The sequence below is a fragment of the Arthroderma uncinatum genome, assembly GCF_011692745.1.
Source record: "Arthroderma uncinatum strain CBS 119779 chromosome Unknown scaffold4, whole genome shotgun sequence".
Lineage (NCBI taxonomy): Eukaryota > Fungi > Ascomycota > Eurotiomycetes > Onygenales > Arthrodermataceae > Arthroderma > Arthroderma uncinatum.
The window spans coordinates 566,938-592,644 of NW_022983866.1; the positions used below are offsets into that span (position 1 = coordinate 566,938).

General features: G+C 47.9%; 11 protein-coding genes across 11 annotated transcripts; 6 read left to right on the plus strand and 5 right to left on the minus strand.

Moving 5' to 3' along the window:
- Positions 1 to 1,063: 1,063 nt before the first annotated feature.
- GIQ15_05536 (uncharacterized protein) lies at positions 1,064 to 2,221 on the plus strand (the record flags this gene model as incomplete). The annotated part of the gene is made up of 1 exon (XM_033552953.1): positions 1,064 to 2,221. The coding sequence occupies one exon, from the start codon at positions 1,064 to 1,066 to the stop codon at positions 2,219 to 2,221; it is 1,158 nt and encodes a 385-aa protein (XP_033404097.1).
- Positions 2,222 to 2,936: 715 nt separating this feature from the next.
- Positions 2,937 to 4,339, plus strand: GIQ15_05537 (acyl-CoA dehydrogenase; the record flags this gene model as incomplete). Its single annotated transcript, XM_033552954.1, has 5 exons — positions 2,937 to 3,125; positions 3,192 to 3,442; positions 3,516 to 3,736; positions 3,788 to 4,123; positions 4,206 to 4,339. The coding sequence occupies 5 exons, from the start codon at positions 2,937 to 2,939 to the stop codon at positions 4,337 to 4,339; spliced, it is 1,131 nt and encodes a 376-aa protein (XP_033404098.1).
- Positions 4,340 to 4,701: 362 nt separating this feature from the next.
- GIQ15_05538 (fungal specific transcription factor domain-containing protein) lies at positions 4,702 to 7,288 on the minus strand (the record flags this gene model as incomplete). Its single annotated transcript, XM_033552955.1, has 5 exons — positions 4,702 to 5,689; positions 5,746 to 6,759; positions 6,821 to 6,893; positions 6,956 to 6,984; positions 7,128 to 7,288. 5 exons carry the CDS (start codon positions 7,286 to 7,288, stop codon positions 4,702 to 4,704), a joined length of 2,265 nt encoding a protein of 754 aa, XP_033404099.1.
- A 753-nt stretch (positions 7,289 to 8,041) lies between these two features.
- On the minus strand, positions 8,042 to 9,970 carry GIQ15_05539 (ankyrin repeat domain-containing protein; the record flags this gene model as incomplete). Its single annotated transcript, XM_033552956.1, has 1 exon — positions 8,042 to 9,970. The coding sequence occupies one exon, from the start codon at positions 9,968 to 9,970 to the stop codon at positions 8,042 to 8,044; it is 1,929 nt and encodes a 642-aa protein (XP_033404100.1).
- A 1,543-nt stretch (positions 9,971 to 11,513) lies between these two features.
- On the plus strand, positions 11,514 to 12,347 carry GIQ15_05540 (uncharacterized protein; the record flags this gene model as incomplete). The annotated part of the gene is made up of 1 exon (XM_033552957.1): positions 11,514 to 12,347. One exon carries the CDS (start codon positions 11,514 to 11,516, stop codon positions 12,345 to 12,347), a length of 834 nt encoding a protein of 277 aa, XP_033404101.1.
- A 78-nt stretch (positions 12,348 to 12,425) lies between these two features.
- GIQ15_05541 (intracellular serine protease) lies at positions 12,426 to 15,455 on the minus strand (the record flags this gene model as incomplete). Its single annotated transcript, XM_033552958.1, has 6 exons — positions 12,426 to 13,028; positions 13,094 to 13,451; positions 13,502 to 14,629; positions 14,689 to 14,769; positions 14,827 to 15,128; positions 15,198 to 15,455. 6 exons carry the CDS (start codon positions 15,453 to 15,455, stop codon positions 12,426 to 12,428), a joined length of 2,730 nt encoding a protein of 909 aa, XP_033404102.1.
- A 1,423-nt stretch (positions 15,456 to 16,878) lies between these two features.
- Positions 16,879 to 18,252, plus strand: GIQ15_05542 (2,4-dihydroxyhept-2-ene-1,7-dioic acid aldolase; the record flags this gene model as incomplete). The annotated part of the gene is made up of 5 exons (XM_033552959.1): positions 16,879 to 17,044; positions 17,136 to 17,228; positions 17,280 to 17,603; positions 17,651 to 17,790; positions 18,097 to 18,252. The coding sequence occupies 5 exons, from the start codon at positions 16,879 to 16,881 to the stop codon at positions 18,250 to 18,252; spliced, it is 879 nt and encodes a 292-aa protein (XP_033404103.1).
- A 361-nt stretch (positions 18,253 to 18,613) lies between these two features.
- Positions 18,614 to 19,726, plus strand: GIQ15_05543 (CORD and CS domain-containing protein; the record flags this gene model as incomplete). Its single annotated transcript, XM_033552960.1, has 3 exons — positions 18,614 to 18,719; positions 18,807 to 19,344; positions 19,411 to 19,726. The coding sequence occupies 3 exons, from the start codon at positions 18,614 to 18,616 to the stop codon at positions 19,724 to 19,726; spliced, it is 960 nt and encodes a 319-aa protein (XP_033404104.1).
- Positions 19,727 to 20,944: 1,218 nt separating this feature from the next.
- Positions 20,945 to 22,503, plus strand: GIQ15_05544 (uncharacterized protein; the record flags this gene model as incomplete). The annotated part of the gene is made up of 5 exons (XM_033552961.1): positions 20,945 to 21,124; positions 21,193 to 21,304; positions 21,374 to 21,855; positions 21,921 to 22,264; positions 22,329 to 22,503. The coding sequence occupies 5 exons, from the start codon at positions 20,945 to 20,947 to the stop codon at positions 22,501 to 22,503; spliced, it is 1,293 nt and encodes a 430-aa protein (XP_033404105.1).
- A 604-nt stretch (positions 22,504 to 23,107) lies between these two features.
- On the minus strand, positions 23,108 to 24,046 carry GIQ15_05545 (uncharacterized protein; the record flags this gene model as incomplete). Its single annotated transcript, XM_033552962.1, has 1 exon — positions 23,108 to 24,046. One exon carries the CDS (start codon positions 24,044 to 24,046, stop codon positions 23,108 to 23,110), a length of 939 nt encoding a protein of 312 aa, XP_033404106.1.
- A 539-nt stretch (positions 24,047 to 24,585) lies between these two features.
- On the minus strand, positions 24,586 to 25,454 carry GIQ15_05546 (cu-Zn superoxide dismutase; the record flags this gene model as incomplete). The annotated part of the gene is made up of 2 exons (XM_033552963.1): positions 24,586 to 25,142; positions 25,214 to 25,454. 2 exons carry the CDS (start codon positions 25,452 to 25,454, stop codon positions 24,586 to 24,588), a joined length of 798 nt encoding a protein of 265 aa, XP_033404107.1.
- Positions 25,455 to 25,707: the final 253 nt, after the last annotated feature.

The following is a 25,707-nucleotide window of genomic DNA, read 5'->3' on the forward strand; positions in this document are numbered from 1 at the left end:
TCGCTTCTCAAATTGTTTGGGCATCGTTGGATATCGGCGCTGGGCTTTGGGCGAACCAGAGATTCGTTTGGAGCTAAGTTGAATTATTGTCTGTCACTGTACGGAGTATGCCATTGGACATTCACTGTCGTCGTCTCTTTCACATAAGGATCTCGCTGACGCCCCAATGCAGGTTCTGCGGTTATCGTCAAATATATTCTTTTTGTTCTTGCGCGGCGTTACCTGTTGTTCTTGTATACTAGACCAGCAATTCGATTTCTACAACCGGGCCCCACGATCGCCTTCAACGACCTAATCAACACCTATAATCGGCTGTCGACATCGATACACCCTGTACAATAGAAATTCGTTATCATTCACTCAAATTCGCGCCACTGCGGAGCATCTAGGTTCCAGATTTCAACCTTGGCAGGCAATCGATACGCCGACAGAGCACTTAGCTTCGGCCTTAGTTTCTAATAACTCGCGCCTCGCCCGACGCCTTGGTGTACATTCCACGCCTCAGAAACGGTGCAAACCCGTCCTTACCGTGCGCCGCCGTCATTGACGAGGGAAGAGCCCAGACGGGGAACTTGTCACTTCCGACATCCAACAGACCTGCCAACACCATAATAAGGGTTACACGGGCGAAAAAAAGTACCTTAAAGAATTGAACGAAGGTGTTCAATTTGCTGGTTGGTCCTATTTTGAGAGGTAAGCGCCCAGTCTCGCGATCATTCCGTTTGGTTTTCCTTTAGCCGCCAGTCAAAACCCCGAAAAAAACAAAGCATAAAAAACCAGTTTCCTTTCCCTATAAACCAGTTATTAAGTACTCAGTCATGTTCGACATTTTGGTTCCCCCCACCTGGCTCTCATTTCTCTTAGGGTTGCTCATATTCTAATTGCCTGACAACCACTTTATGCTGTACCCACGGCCTTATTTCATGGTATCATGTCAACCACGAAGCATATTGAGCCTCCCAGCCACGGCCTCATGAACCAAGGCTATGCTTATATCAGAGAGCTAATCTGTGCTTCCCGATTATGGCAGGATTTTACCGAACCCATAGAGTTCGCTATATGGATGGCATCCTCAGAAGTAGACCAAAAGTTTCTTTGTCACTTTGCTACGCGCACCGGCGAAACCAACCCGTTCCTCTCGGGTATGCTATATAAGATACTGGGGCTTTCAGTAATATTATCCAAAAAGTTGCTTCGCGCTCGCAAGCTACGGCGGCTAGACCCAACCCGGGAAACGAAATCGTTCCAATTATACCACCATATCCTCTGGCTTTCGCGGGAAGGGCTAATTATTGTGGAGCAGTATGTGCATCCCATGGTGACGGATTATGTCGAACTGCGAGTTCTGGCATACAAACTGCAAGCATCGTTTTATCACATATTTGTGCTCTTCCACAACCAGCCCCGAGTTTACCACCGGGGTATCCAGACTCTGCCCGGTTCAGCGTCTTACGTTGACATTGTCAATGCAACTACACCCGCCAACAGACAGAATGGGGGAAATGTACCGGACTCCTCCACAAAGCCGGCCCCAATGCCTTCCCCTCCACCCGAAGGTGGGCCGGTCGGATCTGGAAGTCAAATGCAGCCACCAGGCCTCGAGTGTCCAGTACTGCCGAAATTCGCGGCCTCCTTCATTCTCCCAGCGATAGATTATACGCCACGGGCAACCGAGTGCTTTACTTACGTGGCTGCGTTATCCGACCAGCTACTCCCCGGATCTCATCCCATACGCCTGTCTGTCAAGCTGGAATACGCTGCATATCTCTATGATTGCCTCAATGATTCGACGGCGTGCAGACGCGTTGCCAAGCAAGCCATCGCGGATGTATACAATGCCCAAGAAGGGATGGACGACGAAAGTTTTGAAGATGCGGCAGAGCTAGTGAGTGTACTGGGGAAGATGGTCAAACGAGGAGGTAAAACTACCAGCAGTGCCGGCGGAAGCAGTACTGGTGGAGCAGGAGACAAGTCGTTCAGTGACGCCAGCCAAGGCACGCCTTCCCGTGATGCTGGTGCAGTAGACCTCAGCGGCACTCCGAAACATCGCAAGCCACAGCCTAAACAGCAGCAACCAACGACACCACAGCGGCCAATACCCACCTCCAGAGGAACACCCTCAAATATCCCAGCTGACGCAGGGCTTGGCCTAGCCATTCCCCCGCCTACCGTAACTAACCCATATGAGGCATCTCACGCTGGGCAAACGGAACCATTATGAAATCACGGACTGACAACAAGAGAGAAGATGCCCCTTTTGCATACTTGGAGATAGCTCATGGTTTTTCTTTTTTTTGTCTTTTTTTTTTTTTTTTTGCTTCGGTTTGGAGGCTTTTGTTTACTTTGCGTGTTTTGGTTTACTTTTAGGTGTTGTATGTATATGGAGTCTGATTATCCTGCCCATTTTATTTTGATGTCCGCGACTGCAGCAAGCGTCCGATTGATATCAAGTTATCTCTTTCAAGCTGCCCGTGAAGTCGCTTATTACGCATCAGTCGCTGGTCTCTTTGGTTCCAGATATCTAATCCATCTTGAAATAACACGTGATTGTGCCTCGGCCCGGGGAAGCTTCCAAAGTTGCTCGGCTTTATCTAAGCTTCGGCTGTTGACCTAAACCTCGATGCCTCCTTTCCTCCTTATCCTGAAGATATGCAGGCTGATGCAGTTATACATAACTAATTCTCGTATATATAATAAGAAGGATATATTCCTGATCTTAACCCAACTTAAACATACATGCAACCAGGCTCCTAAGCGGTGACTTTAGCAGGCAGCATCTCAAAAGCAACAGGATGGCGACGAATTCACCCAATCCAATCCCCTTCTCAGAGCCACCATATCTATGTGGCCTGCCCTCGCCATATTATACTGATGCTCATCGCCGCTTTCAAAAAGCATGCCGTGCCTTCGTATGGGAACATTTACATTCCCACGCGATGGAATGGGAGCGAGAAGGCACTGTGCCACCACATGTGTTTGAAACCTTTGGAAAACACAACATGTTACTCCCTAATCTACCTTCTCCCTTGCCAGTTGAATGGCTGAAAAAACTGAACATCCACGATATCCTGGGAGTGAAGGTTGAAGATTGGGATCTCATATATACTGGTATATATTTGGACGAGGTTAGTGGCCGTTTAGATATAGGGTACATAATTAGGTCTAATTCATACTAATATTGTTGAATTTAGATGTCAAGATGTGGGTTGAGCGGTCCACCTAGCTCTTTGACAGCCGGCTTTGCATTCGGAATTCCGCCAATGCTCAAGTTTGGCAGCGCGGCTTTGCAGGAGAAATTTCTTCCTGATATGTTAACATGCAAGACCAGATCGTGTATTGCTATTACTGAGCCTGATGCGGGTAGTGATGTCGCAAATATCACTACTACCGCCGAGAAGAGCGCAGACGGCAAGCATTATATCATCAACGGCGAGAAGAAGTGGTACGTTAAACCACACATCTATGTTTAGGTATGAAGATAATATTGGCATGATGTTAGCTCATACTTGCCTTAGGATCACAAATGGAATCTGGTCAGATTACACCACCATGGCTGTACGTACTGGTGGCCCAGGTCCCACTGGATTGTCGATGATAGTCGTCCCGTTGAAGGGCTACCCTGGCGTAACAATGCGTCGGCTCCCGGTCTCTGGCCAGGTCTGCGGTGGCACTACCTTCATTGAATTGGATAATGTTAAGGTGCCGGTCGAGAACCTGATAGGTCGAGAGGGTTATGGTATGAGATATATAATGACGAATTTCAACCACGAGCGTCTCACTATTGCAGTGGGAGTAACTCGTCAGGCGCGTGTTGCTCTCAGCGCTGCATTCGAATATTGCATGAAACGCGAGGCATTTGGCAAGACGCTGATGGATCAGCCGGTTGTGAGACATAGGTTGTCCAAGGCTGGCGCGGAACTCGAGTCTATGTGGGCCTGGGCAGAACAATTCTTATACCAAATGAATAATATGTCCAAGGATGAAGGAGACAGAAGATTGGGTGGTTTGACTGCTTTGGCCAAAGCTAGGGCCGGAATTGTGCTCAACGAATGTGCCCAGGTGGCAGTTCTACTGTTTGGCGGGCTAGGATTCACGAAATCCGGTCAGGGAGAGCTGGTTGAAAGTGAGTTACATACCATGCCATTCCATTCCATTCGCTTCTGCCCTATTATTCCTTAAAAGGCTAGGAATGCTAATTAACCTAGAAATCTTACGTGATGTTCCCGGAGCTCGAATTCCAGGTGGCTCGGAGGACGTCCTGCTTGACCTCGCGGTTCGGCAGCTTGTTAAGAATTTCAAGGCAGAGACCAAGAAATTGGGCGAGCCTGCTAAGCTTTAACTAATTAATGGGATGGGGACTTGCCGATCCTTAGCCTATGATTTTATTCTTGAATTTGCCATGTTATGTGTTCCCCACTGAAAGGAGGAAGGTGTGATATCTACTATCACCATGTATGCATTGATTCATGTAGTGATAATATTGGAATATGCAAATTAGTATTAATTGATTAATTTAAGCCTCTGTGGTATTCCGTTCCATTTATAGACAAAACTGTATAAAAGGTATTGATCGCTCTGTGGCTCAAGTACCATCTGTTACATCTAACCAACCCGGTGGGGGTTTCGCGATTCCAGAGGTTCCAAGGGGCAGTCTTGCGCCGGTCGTTATTCCTACAATTCAGAAGACAAGCCAGTTTAGACTCATGCTAAGCATGGTAAATCCCCAGGCAGGGTTTCCAGCCAAGTAACATCATTAACCTGCTGAGGACTTGCCTCGTCCTCACTGCCAGTTCCGCCTATATTAGCACTGGCTATCTCAGCTACATTCGTAGCTAGTGACTCTATAGCAACCAAGTATGTTCCAGCCTTGGAGTTAAAGCTTCGGTATTCGCTGAGTAGTTCGATGCACCCTTTCCAGGCGTCTTCAATAGATTTGCTACCTCCCGGTAACTGTTTGTGGAGATCGCCAGGGCAAAGTCGTGCGGCAAGCAAAACTAGAGCGCATGTGAAGACGAATCCAATATTTTCCCACCAAGCTGGTAGGGGGGCTAGGTGGTCGATTTTACCGTCAGGTTGCCGGTTGGTTATTAAAATGTTTATGATTTCCCAGGCAGACATGATGCATTTGCATGCACCTTTGTAGACGATGCTATATATTAGAGGTGATTCGACGGTGTCATGTATATTGTGTGGCTTGTTAGAAAATTGAGAGGTTTCGGAGGTTATAAGATCTGGAGATGCGGCAACAAGGGCCAGAAGTGGCCTCCAGAGGAGGAGTCGGATGTTAAGATATCTGATGCGCAGGATGTTATGCTGTCGTTTGGCAACTGGGTTGTCAAGGGAGTCGTGGGTACTCCCTGGTACAAGGAATGGAGGTAGTGCTGCTAGCCAGTTACACAACCGCCTATCAGCGTTTAGAAGATTCTGGCATTCAAACGTTTCCATAAGTTTTCGAGGATGGCGTAGAATAGGGCGGAGTTCCTCTTGAACAGCAACAATGTCTTCATACCTCTCCATCAGGCGGGTCGAGACTGTGAAAAATTCTATGATTGACGGCCGTTCGGAGGCTACGAGTGGCTTCCCTCCAAAAATTACATCCACGTACTCATTTTCAAGAGGTGTTGGAAGTGGTGCTTGGAATGATCGTGGAGTCACAATCATATTTGTGCCTAGGTTTAAAGCAATTGTCCTATTCAACAGTTAGCTGTAATTCAAATGCTAATACATATATCCAACATAACCTACCTTTCCAGAAGAATGCAACTATGCCAAAGTCTCCTCGCGAGCTCTCTATCCACTCTGTCTTCAAAATGCTGGCTTCCAGAGCCAAGGTGAAGCCGAAGAGTTTCGGCAACGCGGATTGCGACACCAATGGATTTCCATGCAGATTGGAAGTTGTTGATTGCTATTAGGTATTGGCTGGCGATGATATATGCCTGAATAGTTGTTAGACTATCTCCTTCCAGTGAGCCTAGTCGAATAAGACGTTGAGCCCTGATAAAATACATAGAGGCATCGACGTGGCTATTAGGATCTGTCACGAGACAGCCCAATGCAAACATAACGTTCAATATACCGTGGAAAATACCCGTATCATCCGAAAAGCCTTCATTTGCCCATAGCCCGGTATACTTGGTGTGAAATGCAGGAAGGTGAAATATTGGTAGGTTGACATATTCACGGGTGAGATAAGCGGCTAGTAGACGATCTGTAACCTGTCGAGAAGGTAGTGATAAATCCTTTGCGTCAGGTCGCACTTTTACAAGCCCGGGGTTATCCTTCCGTATCTGTGCTAGTCTGGCAAGCTCGCGTTTAGCCTGGTTGCTATAACCAGGTTTTGATACATCTGTCCGGTGCGAGATAGCTTCGTTGAGCTCATCCAACCACGCAGATGGATCTAACCCGCCGCCGTTCAGCTCTCCGTGGCCGACGATATCCATAAACTCAACGGAATCACTCCGGTTCTCTTCCTGATCCTCCTGCTCTTCCTTGTGTGTCTCGGCCGGTGGTCCTAAGCTCGGTAACACGCCCGCGTCTGCTGTAGGCTCGGAAACCTCCTGCGCTTCGACTCCCGCTTCACTTTCCGAAATATCATCTGACATATGAGATGGTGCCTTGCGAAGGTTTGCGCGTGGAAGGGGGGGAATAGCAACCATAACAAGCTGTTCCTGGCCGGTGCGACGGTTTGGCATGGATAATCTTGGAAATTTTGAGGGACGTTCAGAGCTATCGGGAGAGGGCCGATAAACTACTTGTAGCCTGTAGGGGTAAGTATACAGTTAGCCATCTTGCTTTTGGAGTAGGATGCGTTTCAACGTACGTTTGTCTGCGTGGTTGAGGGGTGGTATAGTCATATTGGCAATCGAGATTCCGTTTGACACATGGGTTGCATGCTATTGTTATGGCCGTTAGCTGTGCAAATCGTAGCTACAGAAGTCTCTCGCGCACTACATACCTGGTGTGACGCCGTCACATTTCTTCTTCCTGGTTCTACATATCAAGCATGCCTTATGTGCCCGACTGGGAACCAATTGTCGACCTCCAGTGTAAACACATTTTCGTTTTCGCTTTGTGCAAGTACTGCAAGCTACAAAAGACAGGCAGGCAGCGTTAGCTTGAGCTCTTACATGTTGGAAGAGAATAGGAACTCACCGGGCTCCTGGCCATCGCATTTGGCGTGTCCAGTACGGCAGGCCTGGCAGCTGATGACTTTATAAGATGAGTCTGGCGCATCGGCCTGGGAGTTTGTTGGTCGCTGGAGGGGCGGAGGTGAGCTGTCGACCTCCATTGTCGCCTTGCGCTGCGCCAACTAGCTCGGGTTCTCCGAGGTAGCGCAGATACCCAGTTTATATATGTATATTAGTAAGTATTTCATCTCAATCCGCGCAATCTGCAGACCCTCAGCGACGGTAAAATGGACATGAGCGCATCAATCGCCGTAAATGCTCTTTTGTCTTCGTTTGGACGTTGCGGTTTTATATACTTGCTTAGTCATTATATCCACTTAAAGGTGGACGCTAAAAATAGCCAAATATTTTAACAGCTATAAAAACTTCATCACCTTCTCTATAACCAAACCTCAACCCGGTCCATCATTTTCAAACGCACTTTATAAAGTGACACATCGACTGATTAGCACAGTCTTATTCTTCAAACCCAGTGGTCCTTGGGTATCCAGAAATTCTCCATAGAGCTGGAAAATGAAAGACCTCAGCATGTTGTCAAGGATCTTCGGAAACATAAGAAGGAGGCTCGTCCTTCCTTCTATTCGCAAACTCAGACGTTCCCATGAAGTCCCTATGCTATACTGCCGCCCTGTGATCCCTTGGGATATATGGTAACGTGCAGCAATATGCTCTTGGGTGTTGGCAAATTGCACAGACCGAGCATCCATCGATGAGCATTGGGCCATCACCACATCGACAACAGGTCCAGTGAATAATCTTTTGCTCGGCCTCCTCGACGCCGAGGCTAAACCTTTTCACTTTACCCCTGACTATCTTAAGTTAGGAATATGCTTTCTATATTCGACGAGAGTGAACTAACCTGCGGAAGATTCTTCATCAGCCCTCCTCTCCACCTTCGCTTGGCCAGAGGGAAGCAAGCAAATTAGGTCTCTGGCGTATACTGCTGCCGCCATGGCCGCATACCCTTGCCATCTTTCGTTTCGATGAGAGTCTGAATAGTCGCATATACCTTGAATAACTACACATGGGAGGATACCTGTCAAAGTGTCTTCTCCCATCATGTAACTCAAGGCATTGGATTTTGCTGCAAGCTGTTCACGAAGGAAAGCATCTTTTATCGGCTCATTTATCACAATGATATCGCCGTAGTGTACTGCTGATTTATAGTCCTTTCTAGTTCGCTCGCGCCGGTTTACCAACTTTGAAGGATCGTCGCCACAGGCTTCCGCGCAGCTTAGCCCACCGATCGGATGACGCACAGTCGCTTTATAGAGCCTGTCGCTGGCTGGACCCGGCCGGTGCTGAAGATGTTGGAACCATGGAGTCCTCCTCAGCAATGGACGAATCTTCTCCTCAATCTGAGGGCCTTCCGCCGCGTACTTGCCCCGGATCTTATCAAGAGCTGTTCGTAAAAGCGATTTGGGTTCAGAAAAGATGTCATAGGAGTAAATATCTGGGTTCGGTGCACTCTCGCCATAGTATGAAGCCATATCACTGACTACAACGTCGCCCAGTCGAATGTCGTGTCTCGGAGAAGGCATACCACCGCCGATGCCCACCACCAGCCTAATACTGATATTTGGGAAGGCTCGCAGCATATTTTCTACATCACGCAATGTAGGGATCACATCATGTTCTCCACCATACCTACCATATTCTCCAAAACCCGAAGGAGCAATAACAACGTTATGGGTATGAATTCTGCCCATTTTGTAACCATTGCTGCCGTAGTCTGGTATACCTTCTGGGTTCATATGTTCCTCGTCTAGTGCAATCAAAGCGGTATACTCTACGCCAAAAGAACAAATCCAGCCTACCGTGTAGGCCTCACGAGGGAATTTAGGCTTACTTCGTATAGATTGAGAGCCAGACTGCCCTCCACCAATATCGGAGGACCTGGTAATGAAATCGTCTTGGGTTTGGTGCGGTGGCTCTGGTACAGGCATATGGGACTTTTCGGCTTCCATTAACTCTTCAAACGGATCCTTGTTGGGTTTGTCCAGAGTGGCGCTGCTACCTTGCGGCCTTTCGTTCCTTTTGTTTCCATATAAGCCACGAGATTCTGCAACTGCTAGGTCATGAGGTTGAGGTTTGCTGCGTATCTTTGCATTTTTAGAGAGGTGACGGGATCGGCCTTGGCCAACTATCGTCATCTCACCCTCCTTTGCGGATAATGGGCTTGGGACACGTCTTCTCTTTGGAGTTTCTGGGGTCCTTGTATAATTACCCCTTTTTTTGATACTTTTAGCCGACTCATTTATAAGTGGCTTTTGCCTAAGAGATTTGGAGGTTGAAAGTTCATCTCTATCTTGATGAGGTTTCCAATTGCGCAGTGGCTCTGACCCTTTCGTGGACGTCCGCAGGATGTTCCTATTACTCTCCAAGATATCTAGCATGTCGTTCTTTGAGGAGCTACTAGCGGATACATCATATGAATCAACAATAGGGGCCTTGGCGGTCTCATAGGCTACTGGCACTATATTTTGTAGAGCCAAAAGAGCAATATCTTCCAGGTGAGTTTTAATATGTTTTCGTAAGGAATAATATGCGATGATATCATCAAACCAGGCACGGCCCGAGGAATTAAACCCATCTTGGAAGGGACACTTAAAAAGTGCCTTTCTTGTTGATTGAGAAGCGCCAGCACTTATGATAGCGGCATCCTCCTGTGAGATGTCATGTATCCCCTGGAGATGTTCCTGGTACCCACTTTCGGTATCAAACCTCTGGAGGGAATGAGATGGTGCCCGACACTCCCAGAAATGACCCTGACAGGATTCCATATGGCAAATCCAGCTGTCCGAGGTGCAAAAGGTCATTACGGTGGAGAACTCGGCCGTGGAACTGGAGCAATAATTGCTGAGACAGATATAAGGCTCAAGATCCTGTACAACATGATTTCTGGAGAGAAAGATGAATGCAAGAGTCAGATAATTTCACGCCTTAGAGCTTTTGTTATTCTTACCTCCAGCAGTTTTGCTTATCTTTCTCAAACGAGATATCCCAAGGCTCTCGGCAATATGGGCATATGCGTGACTTCGGGGTCAGGGGGAAAGGTGGACGTGCATTCGCTATGGCTAAGTCTCCAATCCACTCCTCTATCGGCGACTCACTGGCAGTTGAAGTATGCGGCGCACTCCCCATAGCTGATTGTGGAACTTTCACCTGCTCCTCTGTCTGTGTTTGTAGAGGTTCGGGATCAGCCCTTGGGGCTCCAGTTAGTGTGGGACTTTGAGCCGGCTCAGGGCTATTACGTTGCGGTGGAGGTCCTTTTTTGCTTTGTAGAATGGAATATAGACGCCTGAACCGCATCACGTTTGCCTCAGCCAATGCTTCTTGCAATTCCTTCGGAGAATTGGGGAAATGTAAGCGAAGATAGCCATAGGTATCTTCTCGGGTCTCCTCGGCCAGCCGGTTGGCCTCATCATTGTTCGTGCTTCCTAATATCCCCGGCCATCGGGCGACATAACTTGCTTCTTCTCTCCGCTGTTCAGCGACACAGTCTGCTTCTTCACTCTGCTGTCGGGCGACAGCAGAAGCTTGAACCGCATTTGATAACCTGAAGAGACGTGTGATAGTCCCGCTAAGAATTGTGTTCGTGGCTAATGTCTTTGACTTGCTGCTACAATCCCCGGCACTGAGCGAAACAGCTGGTGTTGATCTGTCTTCTATCCCAGGGTTAAAGGGCCTCCAGCTCTTCGTAGAGTGACTTTCAGACCTCTTGGCGACATTATTCGATATCACTGCACACAACCGGTCAAAACAGGAATATTTGAGGCTTCGGCGACATAAGGAATTGGCGCAGGTTTCACATACAGTGATCCAATGTGTCTCGAACCACATTTAGTAACTGATGGATTATATTCGCATCGAGGGATCTGTATTCCAAACCATATCTAAACGGCTTATTAGAAGACTTAAAGGTGGTTATTCTTGATATCCATAATCTAAAACGATCCCGCTGATCATCGAGGCCGGAGGGTTTATCCACGGCGTCAATAGCCTGGTTAAATCGGATACTGCAGTCTTCAGCTTGCTTCATCATAGCCCGATGAGCCCTACCGTAGTCTAGAAATGAAAATTTATTAATATCGATACCTCCTTGGGTGTCCATTCTGATGGGTTGATGGAATCCGTGACCGCCTGGTTAACATAGACAAACGCAACAGGCTGCCTTTATATGGCTGAAAGATGCTGCATCTCTCTTGGCATAACTATCCAATAACCAATTACCCTAGGTATCCAACTACTCTAAGTAGTTGATTTCCCCGCCATGTAAACTGTAACTTGAAGTCTCTCCTTTTTAGCATCTTTATCCTTCGCAGAATGGCCTTCGTTCCCACATATTTCCTGTGTCCTGTAGCAGATGTTGTTCCACCACCCCCTAGAGGCGCATTAGCCCTGGGGAGCATTTTACGAAGCCTGGCTACCCCTCTTGCTCCCGTGAACAAGGATGAGGTCCTCACAGCGCCAAACGTTGACTCTGCGACGGAGACTGACTGGCAGAAAACTACGTCTGACAGTACATCTCTGAGCGTTGGAGTATTCACTACTTTTCTTGAGCTATTGCTTGGGCTTAGGGCAGATGTGAGCATCGACCATTCGCGACAGGACCATAGCAGCTTCGAAGTCGAAAAACTGACTACGGTCTCGTTCCAACCCACCGTGGAGTATGTTAGGGAAGCCCTCCGGATTCCTAGTGTGCAGCAGTACCGGAATGCGAAAGGCCTGGCACGCTGTAGGGCGCTTTATCTTGTCACCGGGCTGAAGGTGGCGTCGGGAGCAGCCATCCGCCACGGATTCCATCGCGGGCCAGGCGTCTCTGCGGAGGTTGGAGTTGATGGGACTACGCCCATTACCATAGGCCCCACCTGCGGGTGGTCCCGCGAGCGGGCCGAGGAAACAAGCTTTTACCGTAGAGACGAGTTTATCTTTGCCTACCGGCTTCACAAGATCTCCTTCTTCCTAAAGTCCGATCCCACCGTTAGCCCATACATCAAGGGTGCATTTTTGAATTCAGGGGAAATTGAGGAAAGTGAAGCGGAAGACGAAACACAATTTATGCTAGAAGAAGTCGAGGGAGTCAATCTCCCTGGGTCTGCCCTTCTTTTCGCCAACGCTGAGAATCCGTTGGTGTATGTGGTTCGACCTGTGGCGTGAAACCTGCCACCATGTGCCTCCTATATCTGGTATATTGATTCTGACTAGTTAAGTACATGTTAGATTATATTTAAGGATCTATCTTATATTATAAATGTTTTCTTTTAGCTGCCTTATTTTCTCATAAACCGATTCCTTGTTAACGGGATGGCAGAAAAATTTCCATGGGGAAAGCATGTCGTAGTTATCTTTTCGCACAACCAATTCTTTCAGGAGCTCCTCCATACCATGGGGCCTTTTTAACCAGGATAATATTGAAGGTTTTCCCAATAGGCTGGTCTCCTGCTGTTGCACAAATGCGAGCACACTTGCAACAAACCCGGCAATAATTGGGGTGGCGATGGAACTCCCTGACCGAGCTCTAGCAACCCCAGAGGGCCAATCGGAAACTACGTCTTCGCCAAGAGAAGTCAAATTGAACGCTGTTCTGTATGGCTTCGGGTTGAATTTAGACGAGACTCCATTGCTGTCCATTGAGTGAATACCGAACACCTCCTTGTAATTCGCGGCGGGGAATGTCCGCTTGTGGAATAAACCATCGTTAGAAGCAGCTGCAAACAATAATATGTCTTTCTTTGCTGCTTCCGAAATGGCATTTTCCATATCGGCGTCATTCTCTCGAATACCAAATGACATCGTGATAATGTCCACTTTCCACTCCGCCGCAGCGTATCGAATTGCCTGGCACATCAGTTAGGTTATTGAACAGTGGAGAAATGGATTAGGATGGGTTAGCCTGTAGGTACCTCAGTAATTGGCTTATACCCTTCGCGGTTGATCGTTGAGTTGTCATCATCGGCAATTTTTCCCACAAATATATCAGCGCAGATAGCGGTCCTAAGGAGCAAGCCCAATGTATGAGTTCCATGGCCAATCTTGTCTTGCATCAACGATGGACCATCTGTCCCAAGTACGAAATTCCGTGTTGCCCTTATCCGTGGATCAGGACGGCCGATTTCGTCAGTAACAAGATTCGGAGTATAGCCGGTGTCAAGGATCGCAATGCGTATTGGAGCGCGGGAGCAAGGGGGGAGGGATGCGTTGACATAACTGTGGATGAGCGTATCCAGTTTTTTCAGCCACATAGATGACCCGGCACTAGTCCTATCCGTGTCAATCGGGATATCACGATTGAAGGAAGGGTTGGGTCTTACTTTGAATATTGGAGAATATTATCCTGGACATCAAACAGGCTACCCTGGGGAACGGGTGCTTGAACAACACAAGAGGTGCGGGTACAATAGGCCGTTGCAGTTTCTTCGATTTGCCTTTGATATGTATTCCCAATTTGAGCTGCAGTCAAGCCAGTTGAGTTTTCTGCTAGAGAATTAGCGATAGGCGGGTGAGTAGATACTGCTCTTTTGGTCTCTACAACCGATGCCTGGAAAGTATTTTTGCCTAGCTGAGTATGCCTATCTTGGGCGTAAATACTCCATAAATTCTTTTTCTCTGCGTGATCTTGGTTGAGGATTTGGAGATGACCCATATCTTTAATCCATTTATTGGAACATTTCAGTAAACGCGAAATCACATTTTCACAAAATTTCGTTTGTATTATTGCCGAGTCGAAGGCAAAGTGTTGCCCAGGAGGGAAATAACGAGCGTTTAGACAAGCCGACAATGCTTCGCAGTAGTCGTCCCCTTCTTCATTGGATATCTCTTTTTGCAAAATTTCAAGCGCCATGCACTGCTCTCGGTTTAGAGATCTCTCCTGATTGGGACCATGATCCTCACGGGTAAGAGGCCTGCATCGGTATATTTCAAGAAGGAGAATCCCCAACGCCAAGACAGTCGGGTGAGGGTGCAATATATTTTGGTGAGAATTATGGGAATTAGTTTGTTTGGCGAGGGTATCCAAACGTGTGAAAATGAAGGGGTTTGTGAGATCCGGCAAGGCTCCAAGTTCCTTAAGAAAATAAACATCATGGTAACTAAAATCTGACAGAAGCCAGGGAGTCTCGAGAAGCGGTTGTATCATCGCCGCTAGCAACAGAGACAGCGTAAGCCTCCCGCGTCTTGAAAATACAGAATATTCGCCAATTTCCTGCTGGAAGTCAAATATCGACTTGAGAGAAATTGCTGCCGGGGCGTCTATGTGCATCTTGCTTCCCATGCGCAATTCTCGTAACGAGTCGTCCTCAAGCAAAATGTGAAGAGAGGTCGAGTCTGTGTGACAGGTTTTGATAGACAGACAGATATCTTTATGGCTCAGTGGAGCTGTGCAATTATCTGCCATGGGATCTGTCTCACCTGCGATACGGCCCGCACGACGGGTTCGCCCACTATGAAATCGAAGTTAGTAATGTATTGTGTAGAGTTCAAGTCTACCCCTATTACATACCCGATGAAAATTTTGCCCTCCTGCCACTCGACCTTATCCTGACAACCCAAGGCGAAATAGGCATCAAACTGGGTGTTGATACTATGAGACAAAGGCAGCCGAAGACTTATCCCATGGCATTGTTCGCATGTACAAGACCAATGTTGCTTGAGTTCTCTGTGAAGGGACAACGATTCTGCTTTCAGCATTAAGATAGGATGCTCGTTGTCTGCGCTTTCGTCTTCAGCAGGCTGACGATAACCCTGGCCTGGAACGCCGGAAACATTGCTCCCAATGTTGTCGTGGTGACTTCTATAGCGTTTCCTGGGACGATTCGATTGCTGCGCGAGCTGTTCGATCAACTCTTTACGTATTCTGGTTCGAGAGGCGGTTTCCCTCTGATACGTCTGGCTGCTCGTTTGTCGATTGCGATCTAAACGTGGGGACTGTACATCGGCACACTAGGTTTAGTTATGTTAGTGTCGAATCTTTTTTCTGTTTCTAGTCAGGTCTTTTAACTATGTAGTTACAATCGAAGGAGGGGTTTCTTCCTCATTATCCTCATCTTCCAGTGACCTCTTCAGCGTATTGAAAGTCTCATTGGCTTGGATTTCCTCGTCTTGGGTCGCCGAGAGATAATATGAAGCCGCCAATGCATCGGCCCTCAACCAGGGCTGGGTGGGATCCGGGATGCTGTCTCTCGGAGACTGCTCCGATGTCTCTAATGGAGCTCCTGACCTGGCTACACTGAATAAATAATCATGCACCTTCAGAGCATAATATGCCATTATGGCCGCCTGTATGGAAGGGAAAGGGAAGAGAGGAGGGACGGGACACCGCAGACTGGACCTCGTAGATGGACAAAAGATCACATGATTGAGGCTATCCCAGAGGATCAGTGAAACAACTGGTTGGTTAAATAGTTAGCTCTCCCCCAGTCAATCATCTAACGTGTCAAAAACATGTTGCAAAAGAGATGGATTGCGGCTTGGAAATGGATTGCGACTTGGAAATGGATCGCGACTTGGAAATGGATTGTGGCTCCGAAAATGCATCCCAGCGCTCAGAAACGGATTTTATACCCCTGCTGGCTCAAAACTGGATTATAGGATTATAGGATTGTTGCCTGACTTGAGAAAGATATAAAATCAAGCCCTTCTCTCACCTAAAACAGGCCAAATCACTTAAGAAAAGCCATTGCAATATCAGTTATATATACGTGCAAGCCATCATAGAAGACTTATTTCACTCGAGCAACCTCTTCATTTATGCCCGTAAGTTCAATGATCCCGTTGAAGATGATTGTAGCTAAGCTTTCTTTCAACAAGACCATGCAATACATCAACCGTTTCGCCACAGTAATGACATACAGGGAGTCAGTATCAGAGCTGTCTATCTCTATCCACTCCTCCCTCAGCACTCCATGCGAAAATGGAGGTTCGCTGAATATCTGGTCGAAGCCTGCCAAGGAACACAGATCTTGCGGAGGCAGCAGAGTCGATGGAGCCTCAGCCCTCACAATAAAAAGAAATACGCCTGGATTGGGGAATAGACGCTTCTATATCCTGATGGCACTTTTGATCGCTCAACGAATCATCTGGGTGTGTGATGTATGAAGAGAGTCCTGTGTCAAATATCTCACTCACTAGTCTTCCTTGCATATTAACAGAGTCTGCATGGCAGTGATAAGGCTTGCTGAGCCAAGTGTGTTCCATATTTGACATGAAAGATATTGATCTTTGGATATGATGGCTTATGGGAAACTTGATCGAGAAAAGGGAAAAGAAGAGAAATAAATGCCAAGCATATATAGTATCTTACGTAATACGGCGTTTCTCCCGAGCACAAAAGAGGATATAGATCTATAAACAGAACAGAAACAGCTACATTTAACCTATAAATCTGGTGTATATCTACATAATAGTGATAAATTATGTCCTTATTAGTCACTAGAGCCCGGTGTTTGCTGACTCCGTAATTACAAAGTGAACTGCTTCTGGTTTCGTGATACCGGCGACTTCGGCGTAAGCTCCATGTCCCTTGCCTGGCGCTCTTGTTCGCCGGGAAGAGCGGTTCTGACAGCGGGGAAAACGCAGCTAACTTACATTATAGCATCGGTTAGCCGGGATGAGCTTGCATCTCGACATTCCTTTCCTTCTCCTTCAAGACTTTAGGCTAAGATACAGATAACGTTCATCTATATCTTCAAAGATGGCTTCTACCATGCAGTCTGCGAATCGCATTCAGTCCGTTCTTAAAGCCGGAAAGACGGCGTATGGTGTATGGCAGATGTTCCCAGGAGCTAATCTTTCTCGGATAATGGCAAGATGCGGATTTGACTGGATTCTCGTTGATACTGAACATGGAAATATCGACGGTACTATCCTGCATGCATTCTTCGTTGTGGTTTTATCTATTCCCAGAAAACGACGTGCTAACGTTGAATGCTAATTTGTATCCTGTTCTAGATGCTCAGATGCACGAAGCCGTAGGAGCAATTGCGGCAGCAGGTGTCAGTCCTATTGTTAGAATTGCGGCTAACGAGGGATGGATGGTTAAACGTATGCGTAATCTATCTTTAATGGTGTATTACCTGCTAAAACATTTTATAGGTGCCCTCGACGCTGGCGCTCATGGTATTCTCGTACCACTCCTTGAGACGGCCGACGATGCCAGGAAGCTGGTCCAATCAGCTAAATTCCCCCCAGTCGGAAAGAGAGGTTTCGGATGTCCCTTTGCAATGGGGTCAGTCGGCAATGTAACGCCGACTGAATATCTACAGCAGGCAAATGAAGCTCTGATTACAGCTGTGCAGATAGAGACAAAATCTGCCCTTGATAATGCAAGTCTACCATCCTCGTCCAGAGAACGGGAACATCGAGCTAAACATGTCGATAGGTTGAAGGAATTGCCCAAGTACCGGGGATCGATGTATTGTTAGTCGGGCCATGGGATCTTGGAATTAACATCGGCCGGCCGGTAGTCACTGATGAATTTCACCCTGATCTCGAAGTAGCCATTGAGCGCGTCCGTAAAGCGGCAGTAGATAGCGGGAAGAAGGCTGGAATCTACTGCCCGTCTGGAGAATTTGCAAAGAAGTATATTGATCAGGGATTCCACATGGTAAGGCTGACCCCTTCCCACCTTTCCATCTCTTATCTTCCGGCCGTCAAGTTACTCATTCCATTTCGTGTGTGATAGGTTTCAGTTATATCTGACGTGACTGCGCTCCCTATCTTCCTTGGCCAGAACTTGAAGGTTGCGAGGGGAGAATAGACGTCGACATAGCACTCTAAATCTTCCACAACACGGATGTATGCAATATGAAGATTAAAGACATGTATATGATGCATAATAAACCCCAATTAAAACCACCTAACATTCATTGATTGCCTTTTGAACTTCTGCTTCTGTAAATCGATGAAACAGCTTTTTGGGGTCGCTCAGCTTGCCATCGGGCAGGGTCTTTTCAACATGCAGAACCGGAACATCGAATTCATATACGTCCTTCCATTGTTTATTCCCAGGAGCCATGACATCGACCTCGGCGTATTCAACGGGCTTTCGGTGTCGGAAGTTGCTTAGGGTGTGTTTGGCCGTGTCGCAAAGGCCGCAGTTCAGGCGGGAGTAGAGCGTCAATCGAACATTCTGTAGGAGGGTAAGAGTAGAACGCATCTTGTAGAGAGAAGTCGTTCGCTTGACCGGATTCTCTTTGCTCTTGGGCTTCGTTTCTCCGTGAAGCAAAAGTTTGCGGTTGCTGGGTAAGTTTTTTTGTCCAGAATCTTCGATAAGGGCAAGCAACCCTGCCACCAAGGGCGATAAAGAAAAAGAAAACACAGCCATTTAAGCTGTACCATATGGAAGAGCTGCTCCCACCGCCTCGTTGATTACTTTCCCCTCCTCTTAAGGGAATACCAATTGCGTCTCTTTCGTTTATTCATACAAAATGGCCTCGAAGTGTGTTCATAAAGGGTGTGGCAAGGTGTTTACTGACGCTGATGAGTCGTGTGTCTACCATCCTGGCCCGCCGATATTCCACGAGGGACAGAAAGGTTGGTTATTGCCATGGTTTAAAAGAGATACTTGCTGTCTTTTACTTATCTAAAGTGCTGACATATGTGTTCCTTGTTGCGATATAGGCTGGAAATGCTGCAAACCTCGAGTTCTTACCTTTGATGAATTCCTCGTCATCCCGCCATGTACGACCGGAAAACACTCTACGGTTGACGATACACCTGTTGAACCAAAGAAGGAGGCTGTTGATGTACCAGAGCCAACCCCTGCTGCGCCTGGCACCACCAAGCCAATCGCCGTATCAGCTGCGCTGCCTCCCTCTCTCAGTGCAACCGGAGCCCATACCCCTACGCCTACAGGTACTCCCGCACCACCAGAATCCGAGTCGGACGACCCTTCTTTGGAAATACAGCAGGGCGCAACATGCCGTCGGAAGGGATGCGGTAAGACGTATAGCGGGTCTGGATCTAGGGAGGGCGAGGAGTGTGTACATCACCCTGGATACCCGGTCTTCCATGAGGGGAGTAAAGGATGGAGTTGCTGCAAGAGGAGGGTGCTGGAGTTCGACGAGTTCTTGAAGCTGCCTGGCTGTACAACCAAGAATCGCCATTTGTTTATTGGGAAGGGGAAGAAGTCTGCCGAAGAGAAGGTTAATGACGTGCGGTAAGTGGGAAGAACCATATATTCTATATGAGACACTTCACGACTAACGGGGACATTTTCATGTAGGACCGACTTCTACCAGACCCCGGCGACGGTGATAGCATCGGTATACCTGAAGAAGATAGACAAGGATACCGCAAAGGTCGACTTTTCGTCTCCAACCACAATCGATCTGGACCTACCCACGTCGGACAACAAACGCTTCACACAAGTCTTTTCCCTCTTCGCCCCAATCGACACAGAGAAATCGAGCTATAAGATCATGGGAACGAAGCTTGAATTCACGCTGGTGAAGGCGAATCATGAGAGCTGGGCGACACTGAGAAGCACAGATCCGAGGACAGGCGAAATCATCCAGACCGGACGGCCGACGAGGGCGTAAACATAGCCAGACTAGCTGCACATAACGGATTTAAAGGTGGTATACGAATAATGAGCCAAAAATAAATAAAAAAAAAAAAAAGAAGTATGTAACTTATATTGATTGCCATTCTTAAAAATATCTAGTGTGGAAGCGCATAGAAACGTAAAATATTCGTATCCGAAATTTCACTTTAGTCAAGAGCTGAAAACTCAGGCTTGACACACTCATAGCGCCCTCACGGACCCCCAATTGGATGTCTCCTCGAGACTCCAAGTAACCAACATGATGGGAGGGGGAATGGATGTAACGTGTCCTCCACGACTAAGCCAACCGAAGAAATGTGAACGCTCAGTCATAAAAGTATGGGAAAAGGACAACGCAGTCTCCTCTCCGAAGCCGGGAACGGAAAGAAGCCCATGGTGAAATGGAGCAACCTTCAGCAGGCCGCCGTAGCGGTGCCTCGGGATTGAAATTTACATGTAGTAAACCTCTACTGATGTGAAGAAAGAAAGAAGAAGAAGAGGAAGGGAAAATTTCAGCGTGCATTTTTGTACCTCTGGCTGGTCACGTGTGGCTTACATAAAGTTTATGTCACATGATATATCAGTAATATCTCACGTGAGTTATATGCCAAGAGACGCGGTCAGGTGATATCACATGCCTCGGCTAAACTTTCCACTTTGGTTCAAATCCCGTGACTTCCGGCCGTGCACAACAAGGTTCCGGCTGCTCCAAAAGCGGACTAGCGGCGCTCAGGGCGGCAGGTGGGCACGAGACCTCTAACCTTCTCCTTCTCCTTTATTATTTTTGTTCCTCTGTTGATACTTCTTGTTCCGACATCCTCGCGCCGCCTCGCTCCCCGCTGATATCGCTGCCATCCTGGCTCCGTCGCATCCTCTACTACTCCGTATACCACCGGCTCTACCTGCAGATCTCCAGCTCGCCCTCCAGCAAGGGTCACCTGCGGGGACCGCAAAACACGAACGTCATCGCACATAAAGTTGTGGCCGCCCACCCCCCTCAAGGCGCACCCTCATCCTGTCCCCGTTCCAAAAAGAAACGATAGGCGAGTCGTTTTCCGGAGAGAGAAGCAGTCTGCCTGGTGAAATACCTATTTATTCGTACCTCTCTCTCTCTGCAGCCCGACATTTCACATCACACAAGTATTTCTTCTAGAGCCAGAGCTTCCCCCCACAACCAGACCAAAGAAAAATAAAAAAGAAATAAAAAAAAAATATGCCCTCTGCGTGTACACAGCCGGTTGGCTGCCATGAAGTCAGATACATCCCGCTATCGTACAACCATGCTGACTCGCAGGCTTCGGCTTTGAGACTCGTCTTGACTGTCAACCCCCACTGGAAGGATGCCGAAGGAAGAATTGAGTTTGTTCGCTTCACAGATGGCATTACGAATACGGTATGTATATGAAGGGGCGTCGGGAGGATGGTTCTTGTTGGTTTCTGGGTCTGACATTTTGATGGTAGCTGTTGAAAATCACGCTGCGGGCGCCTGGCCTGTCTGATGAGGAGATTGATAAGGAGGCCGTATTGATGAGAGCTTATGGAAATAATTCTGAAATCATCATAGACAGAGAACGTGCGTTGATCCATAGACTCCTACTATAAAGATGATTAGTTCTGCGGCTAACCCTAGTGTATCGAATAGGAGAAGCAAGATCTCATGCGCTCCTTGCTTCGCGTGGTCTTGCGCCACCACTGCTTGCTCGGTTCTCCAATGGTCTTCTATATCGGTTCATCCGCGGACAGGTAGCATCTCCTGATGATCTTACTAAACCCGCAGTCTGGCGTGGAGTTGCGCGTAGGCTTGGACAATGGCATGCTGCTTTGCCCATCAGCGAGGCGACCTCCGATGCAGCCGCCGCAGATTCCCGAGACGGCGATTCCCTTTCCCTGGGTTCGGCTGATTCAGACTCGAAACTGGGTCAGGAATCGACTGCTGTTGCAGATGATATAACACCAATTGTCACGAGACTCGATGGACCAAACCTTTGGTCTACGCTGCAGAAATGGATCCTTGCTCTACCCCAGACGACCGAGCAGGAACGCGTTCGACGGAAAAACCTCCAGAAGGAGTATGAAGGAATAGTCGCGGAGTTTGATGACGGGTCAGGCCTAGGCGAAGAAGGGGTAATATTACCTTGAATGTCTTACCAATGGTTTTAAATCAGGTTGCTAACATTTTTCACGTTCAGATGGTCTTTGCTCATTGCGATCTGCTAAGCGCAAACGTTATCATCCAACCACGACCAAAGCAATCACCTCTCCCAGAAGGTTTTGCAGAGACTGTTGATTTCATCGACTACGAGTACTCCACTCCATCACCAGCAGCGTTCGACCTGGCAAACCATTTCGCCGAATGGGCTGGTTATGATTGTGATTTTACGAGGCTGCCCACACGATCCGTTCGTCGAGGCTTCCTTGAAGAATACGTCGATAGCTTTAGCCAGCATGACGCTCTCCCCGAGTCCAAGCAGAAAGCGGTTGACGAGCTGTTCGCTGATGTTGATCGCTATCGAGGACTCCCCGGGTTTTACTGGTAAGGCACTTGTAATCATAATCTAACAGCTGATATAAAATTGCTAACTGGTAATTGGCGATAGGGGCGTATGGGCTTTGATCCAAGCAACCATCTCTAGGATCGATTTCGACTATGCTTCCTACGCGGAAGAGCGTCTTGGGGAGTACTGGGCCTGGAGACGGGAACAGGACGGTTCTCGTGCAAAGGCCGGCGAGAAGATACCTCTACGTGAGCAGCGATGGGCTCAAGAGGTCTAAGCCAGCATTTACTACCTACCATCTTTACCCCTCCAGCTTCTGGGCAACCTTTATCAGGAACAGACTACCGTTTCATACCTGACTCGATCTCCTTGTTTGCATTAGTGTGATTCAAACCTTCTGCGGTACGTTTTACTAACGCCCCTACATATCCTGCATACCCATCGGCGTCATATGTTTCTGGCATATATATATTTATAATCTTCTTAATTTACGGGAACTGGAACTACAATCTCTATATACTTTATCGGGTCTAACCTGTTACGGGCCGAGATCAAACTCCTAGCGAGCGTTTCAACAACATGGTTTGCACTTTTCTTTTCACTGTTTTGACCTACCCCCCCATCTAGACGGCGGAGTTGTATGAACAGGCAACGATGACGTTATAGACAGACGGACGGACAGATATACAGGATACTTCCTCGGAGAGAACAGCAGGGGAAAGGAGAAAACGGGTTTACTTCTTTTCTGGTGTGCTGAACAGCCGAGTTCTACGTTTATTTATGGTAGACAGATATTTACAATCAATCGAGTCTTAGCCAACTGTTCTTCTCTAAATATATTTCCTCTCTACATAGAAGCCAAAAACAGCAAATGAATGCTATCACACGAGATTCATTTTCGCCCACTCTTCAGCAGTCAAGGCAGGGATGCCAGCTTTGAAGTTCCAGGTCTCTCCCACATCCCATGCTACACCACGACCTTGCCCAAACACGACGTTATATTTATGTAGCGAGTTAGTAGGATCCCGGGCCAGCGCCTCCTCCACGTCTTCAACCGTTAGAACCGTCTTCTGAAACGGCTTCCCCGTCAGATCTTCCACTATCCGCGCCACCTTCGCGTAACTAACAGTATCACCAGCGATAAAGATGGGTTTGTTCGCAAACACTTCCTCCCCCGCCTGCCTTTCTCCGAGGACAATCTCAGCCGTGATTTTACCTATATCCGTCGGCGCCGTGACGGTGACTTTGTTCTCCCACCCTCCTAACGCCCGCACCGTAGCCCGCTGCACATCAACTATGCCCACCCCGCCCTCGAAGAGGAAACTAGTAAACATCCCCGTCGAAACGATGAGCCATGCCGTCTCACTCTGAGAGCGCAACAGACGTCTAACGTCGAGCTGTTCATCGAATAGATCCTGCGCTGACCCGGGTCCAATAACGTCATAATCAACGCCGAATTGCCAGGGTATGAATCGGGGTATTTTGGCAGATAGGACTGCATGGGCGATTTTCAGCTGCGTTCCTTTACCGGCGATAAAGCCTGTGCAGCTTATTACTAGATCATAGGGCTTGAATAGAGAGGATAAGGTGTGTTGGGCATCATTGACGATGTCGCCTGTTACGAAGGAGATGTTGAGACTTCGTAGGGCGTCGAGTTGGTGGATTTTACTTTGTTCTGTTGATGATATTGTAGATGCGCGGAGGAGAACGGCGATGGAGATGTTGTGCTCGTTTCGGGCAGGGTGGTTGGCGAGGGAGTGTAGGATCTCAGTGCCTAGTTCGCCGGCGCCTAGGACTAGGATGTTCTTGACAAGGTTCATGGCAGGGATGGTGTAGATCTATCAATTGATGGCGCAAGTCTATGAGTGTATCATGATCTGAGTAAGGGTGGTAGAATTAGACATGGCTTTATAGAGCTATCGATGCCCACTAGATATTTATCAGCATCCCGGACTTTAAGCTGTATATCGGACTTAGCTGGAGGTAACGGACGAACGTATACAACGACGAATCAAGTGTAGAGAGTTGCATGATGAACCTGGATTTCCATTGATGAGACACCTATCTACCTAAAACGTAACAAAAGCAAAAAACAAAGCAAAACAAGACTCCGTTGTCGCTGAGAATTCGCCGCCTCTAATTACTTGGAAAGGGAAGCTATTAGTCTAGTATGGAGAGGGCAGAGACAAAGGAAAAAGAGAGAAAAGGGATAAGAACTAGGGGTATACAGGATAGAATAATGAAAGGATGCATGATTTTTGGTGGTCCGTGGACGCCAATGACAAGGAAATAAAGCCCAGGCTGTGTTTGTTGGATACAATCCATAAAGAACTGAAGAAGAGGAAAGGAATGCCCGCCTTTACAAAGCAAAGGGAACGATAGCAGCGACGAGGGCGCCGAGAGAGAACCCGACGAGACGTCCGGATCCGTTCGAAAATACTGGCAGCGAGGCAGTGGCGGATGGCGGATTGTAAGTAGCAGTATTAGAGGGAATGATACCAGTGCCAGTTGCAGCTCCAGCTCCAGCTACACCAGTTCCAGAGGGCGCACGAGAGGAGATGGTTCCAGTTGGCATGGAGCCGCTGGAACACGATTCGTCTTCATGGTGGACGAGCTTGAAGTTGCCGCAGTTCATGCGCTTACCGTCCTTGTTGTGGACGACGAAAGAGCGGTTTCCGAAAAAGGTGCCGACGCCTGGCCGGGTAGAGGTGTAGAGGTCATGGTATCTGGCCATGAAGTGCTGGTTGCCGTAGACGCTGATTTTACCGTGTTTGCCGCTGAGGTCGCCTGGCTCGCAGGTCTCTGGGTGTGGGGTATCGCATGGTGGTTTCTGGCCACGGCCGAAGGGATCGATGTGGTCGAGAGTCTTGCTGCAGTTACCGTCTTCTGGGACGGGGTCGACGTGCAGGTGGTAGGCTGGTGACGTTAGTATGCTGTTACTTGTTTATGTTTGATGTTGTTATGTTGTGGTAGTTGAGGGAGCTCACCATATGGACCGTCATCCTTCTCGAAGCCGCTGAGGTCGACCTCGAAGACAACACCTCTGCCGTCCTTGTACGCAGTCGCAGAGATGGATCCTCGGATCTCGGTGCTGTCCTTGTCGAGCAGGGTGGCCTTGTAGACTGGGCCGATTGGGTTGTCGACAGTCTCAGGCGCGTCCTGGGTCCCTGTAGCGGTGGCCAAGCCGAAGCTCAAGACTGAGCATGCGAGGAAGAGAGAAGCCTTCATTTTGTATTAGATATCGTGTATGGTATATGATATCGAGGTATTAATCGAGAGGTGTGATATCGGTATATTAATCGAGTGGTGTGTATGTTGAGGAAGTGTTTGTTATGGAAGAGAGGAAGTAGAAGTAGAAGTAGAAGTGAGATGCGGCTTCTTTAAGTGCGGTAAATACGCAAACAGTGAAGGAGATATTGTGTGTAACTGAGGGAATGAACAAAGAACCAGTTGAGGCGGGATATATCGATCTCTTATATAC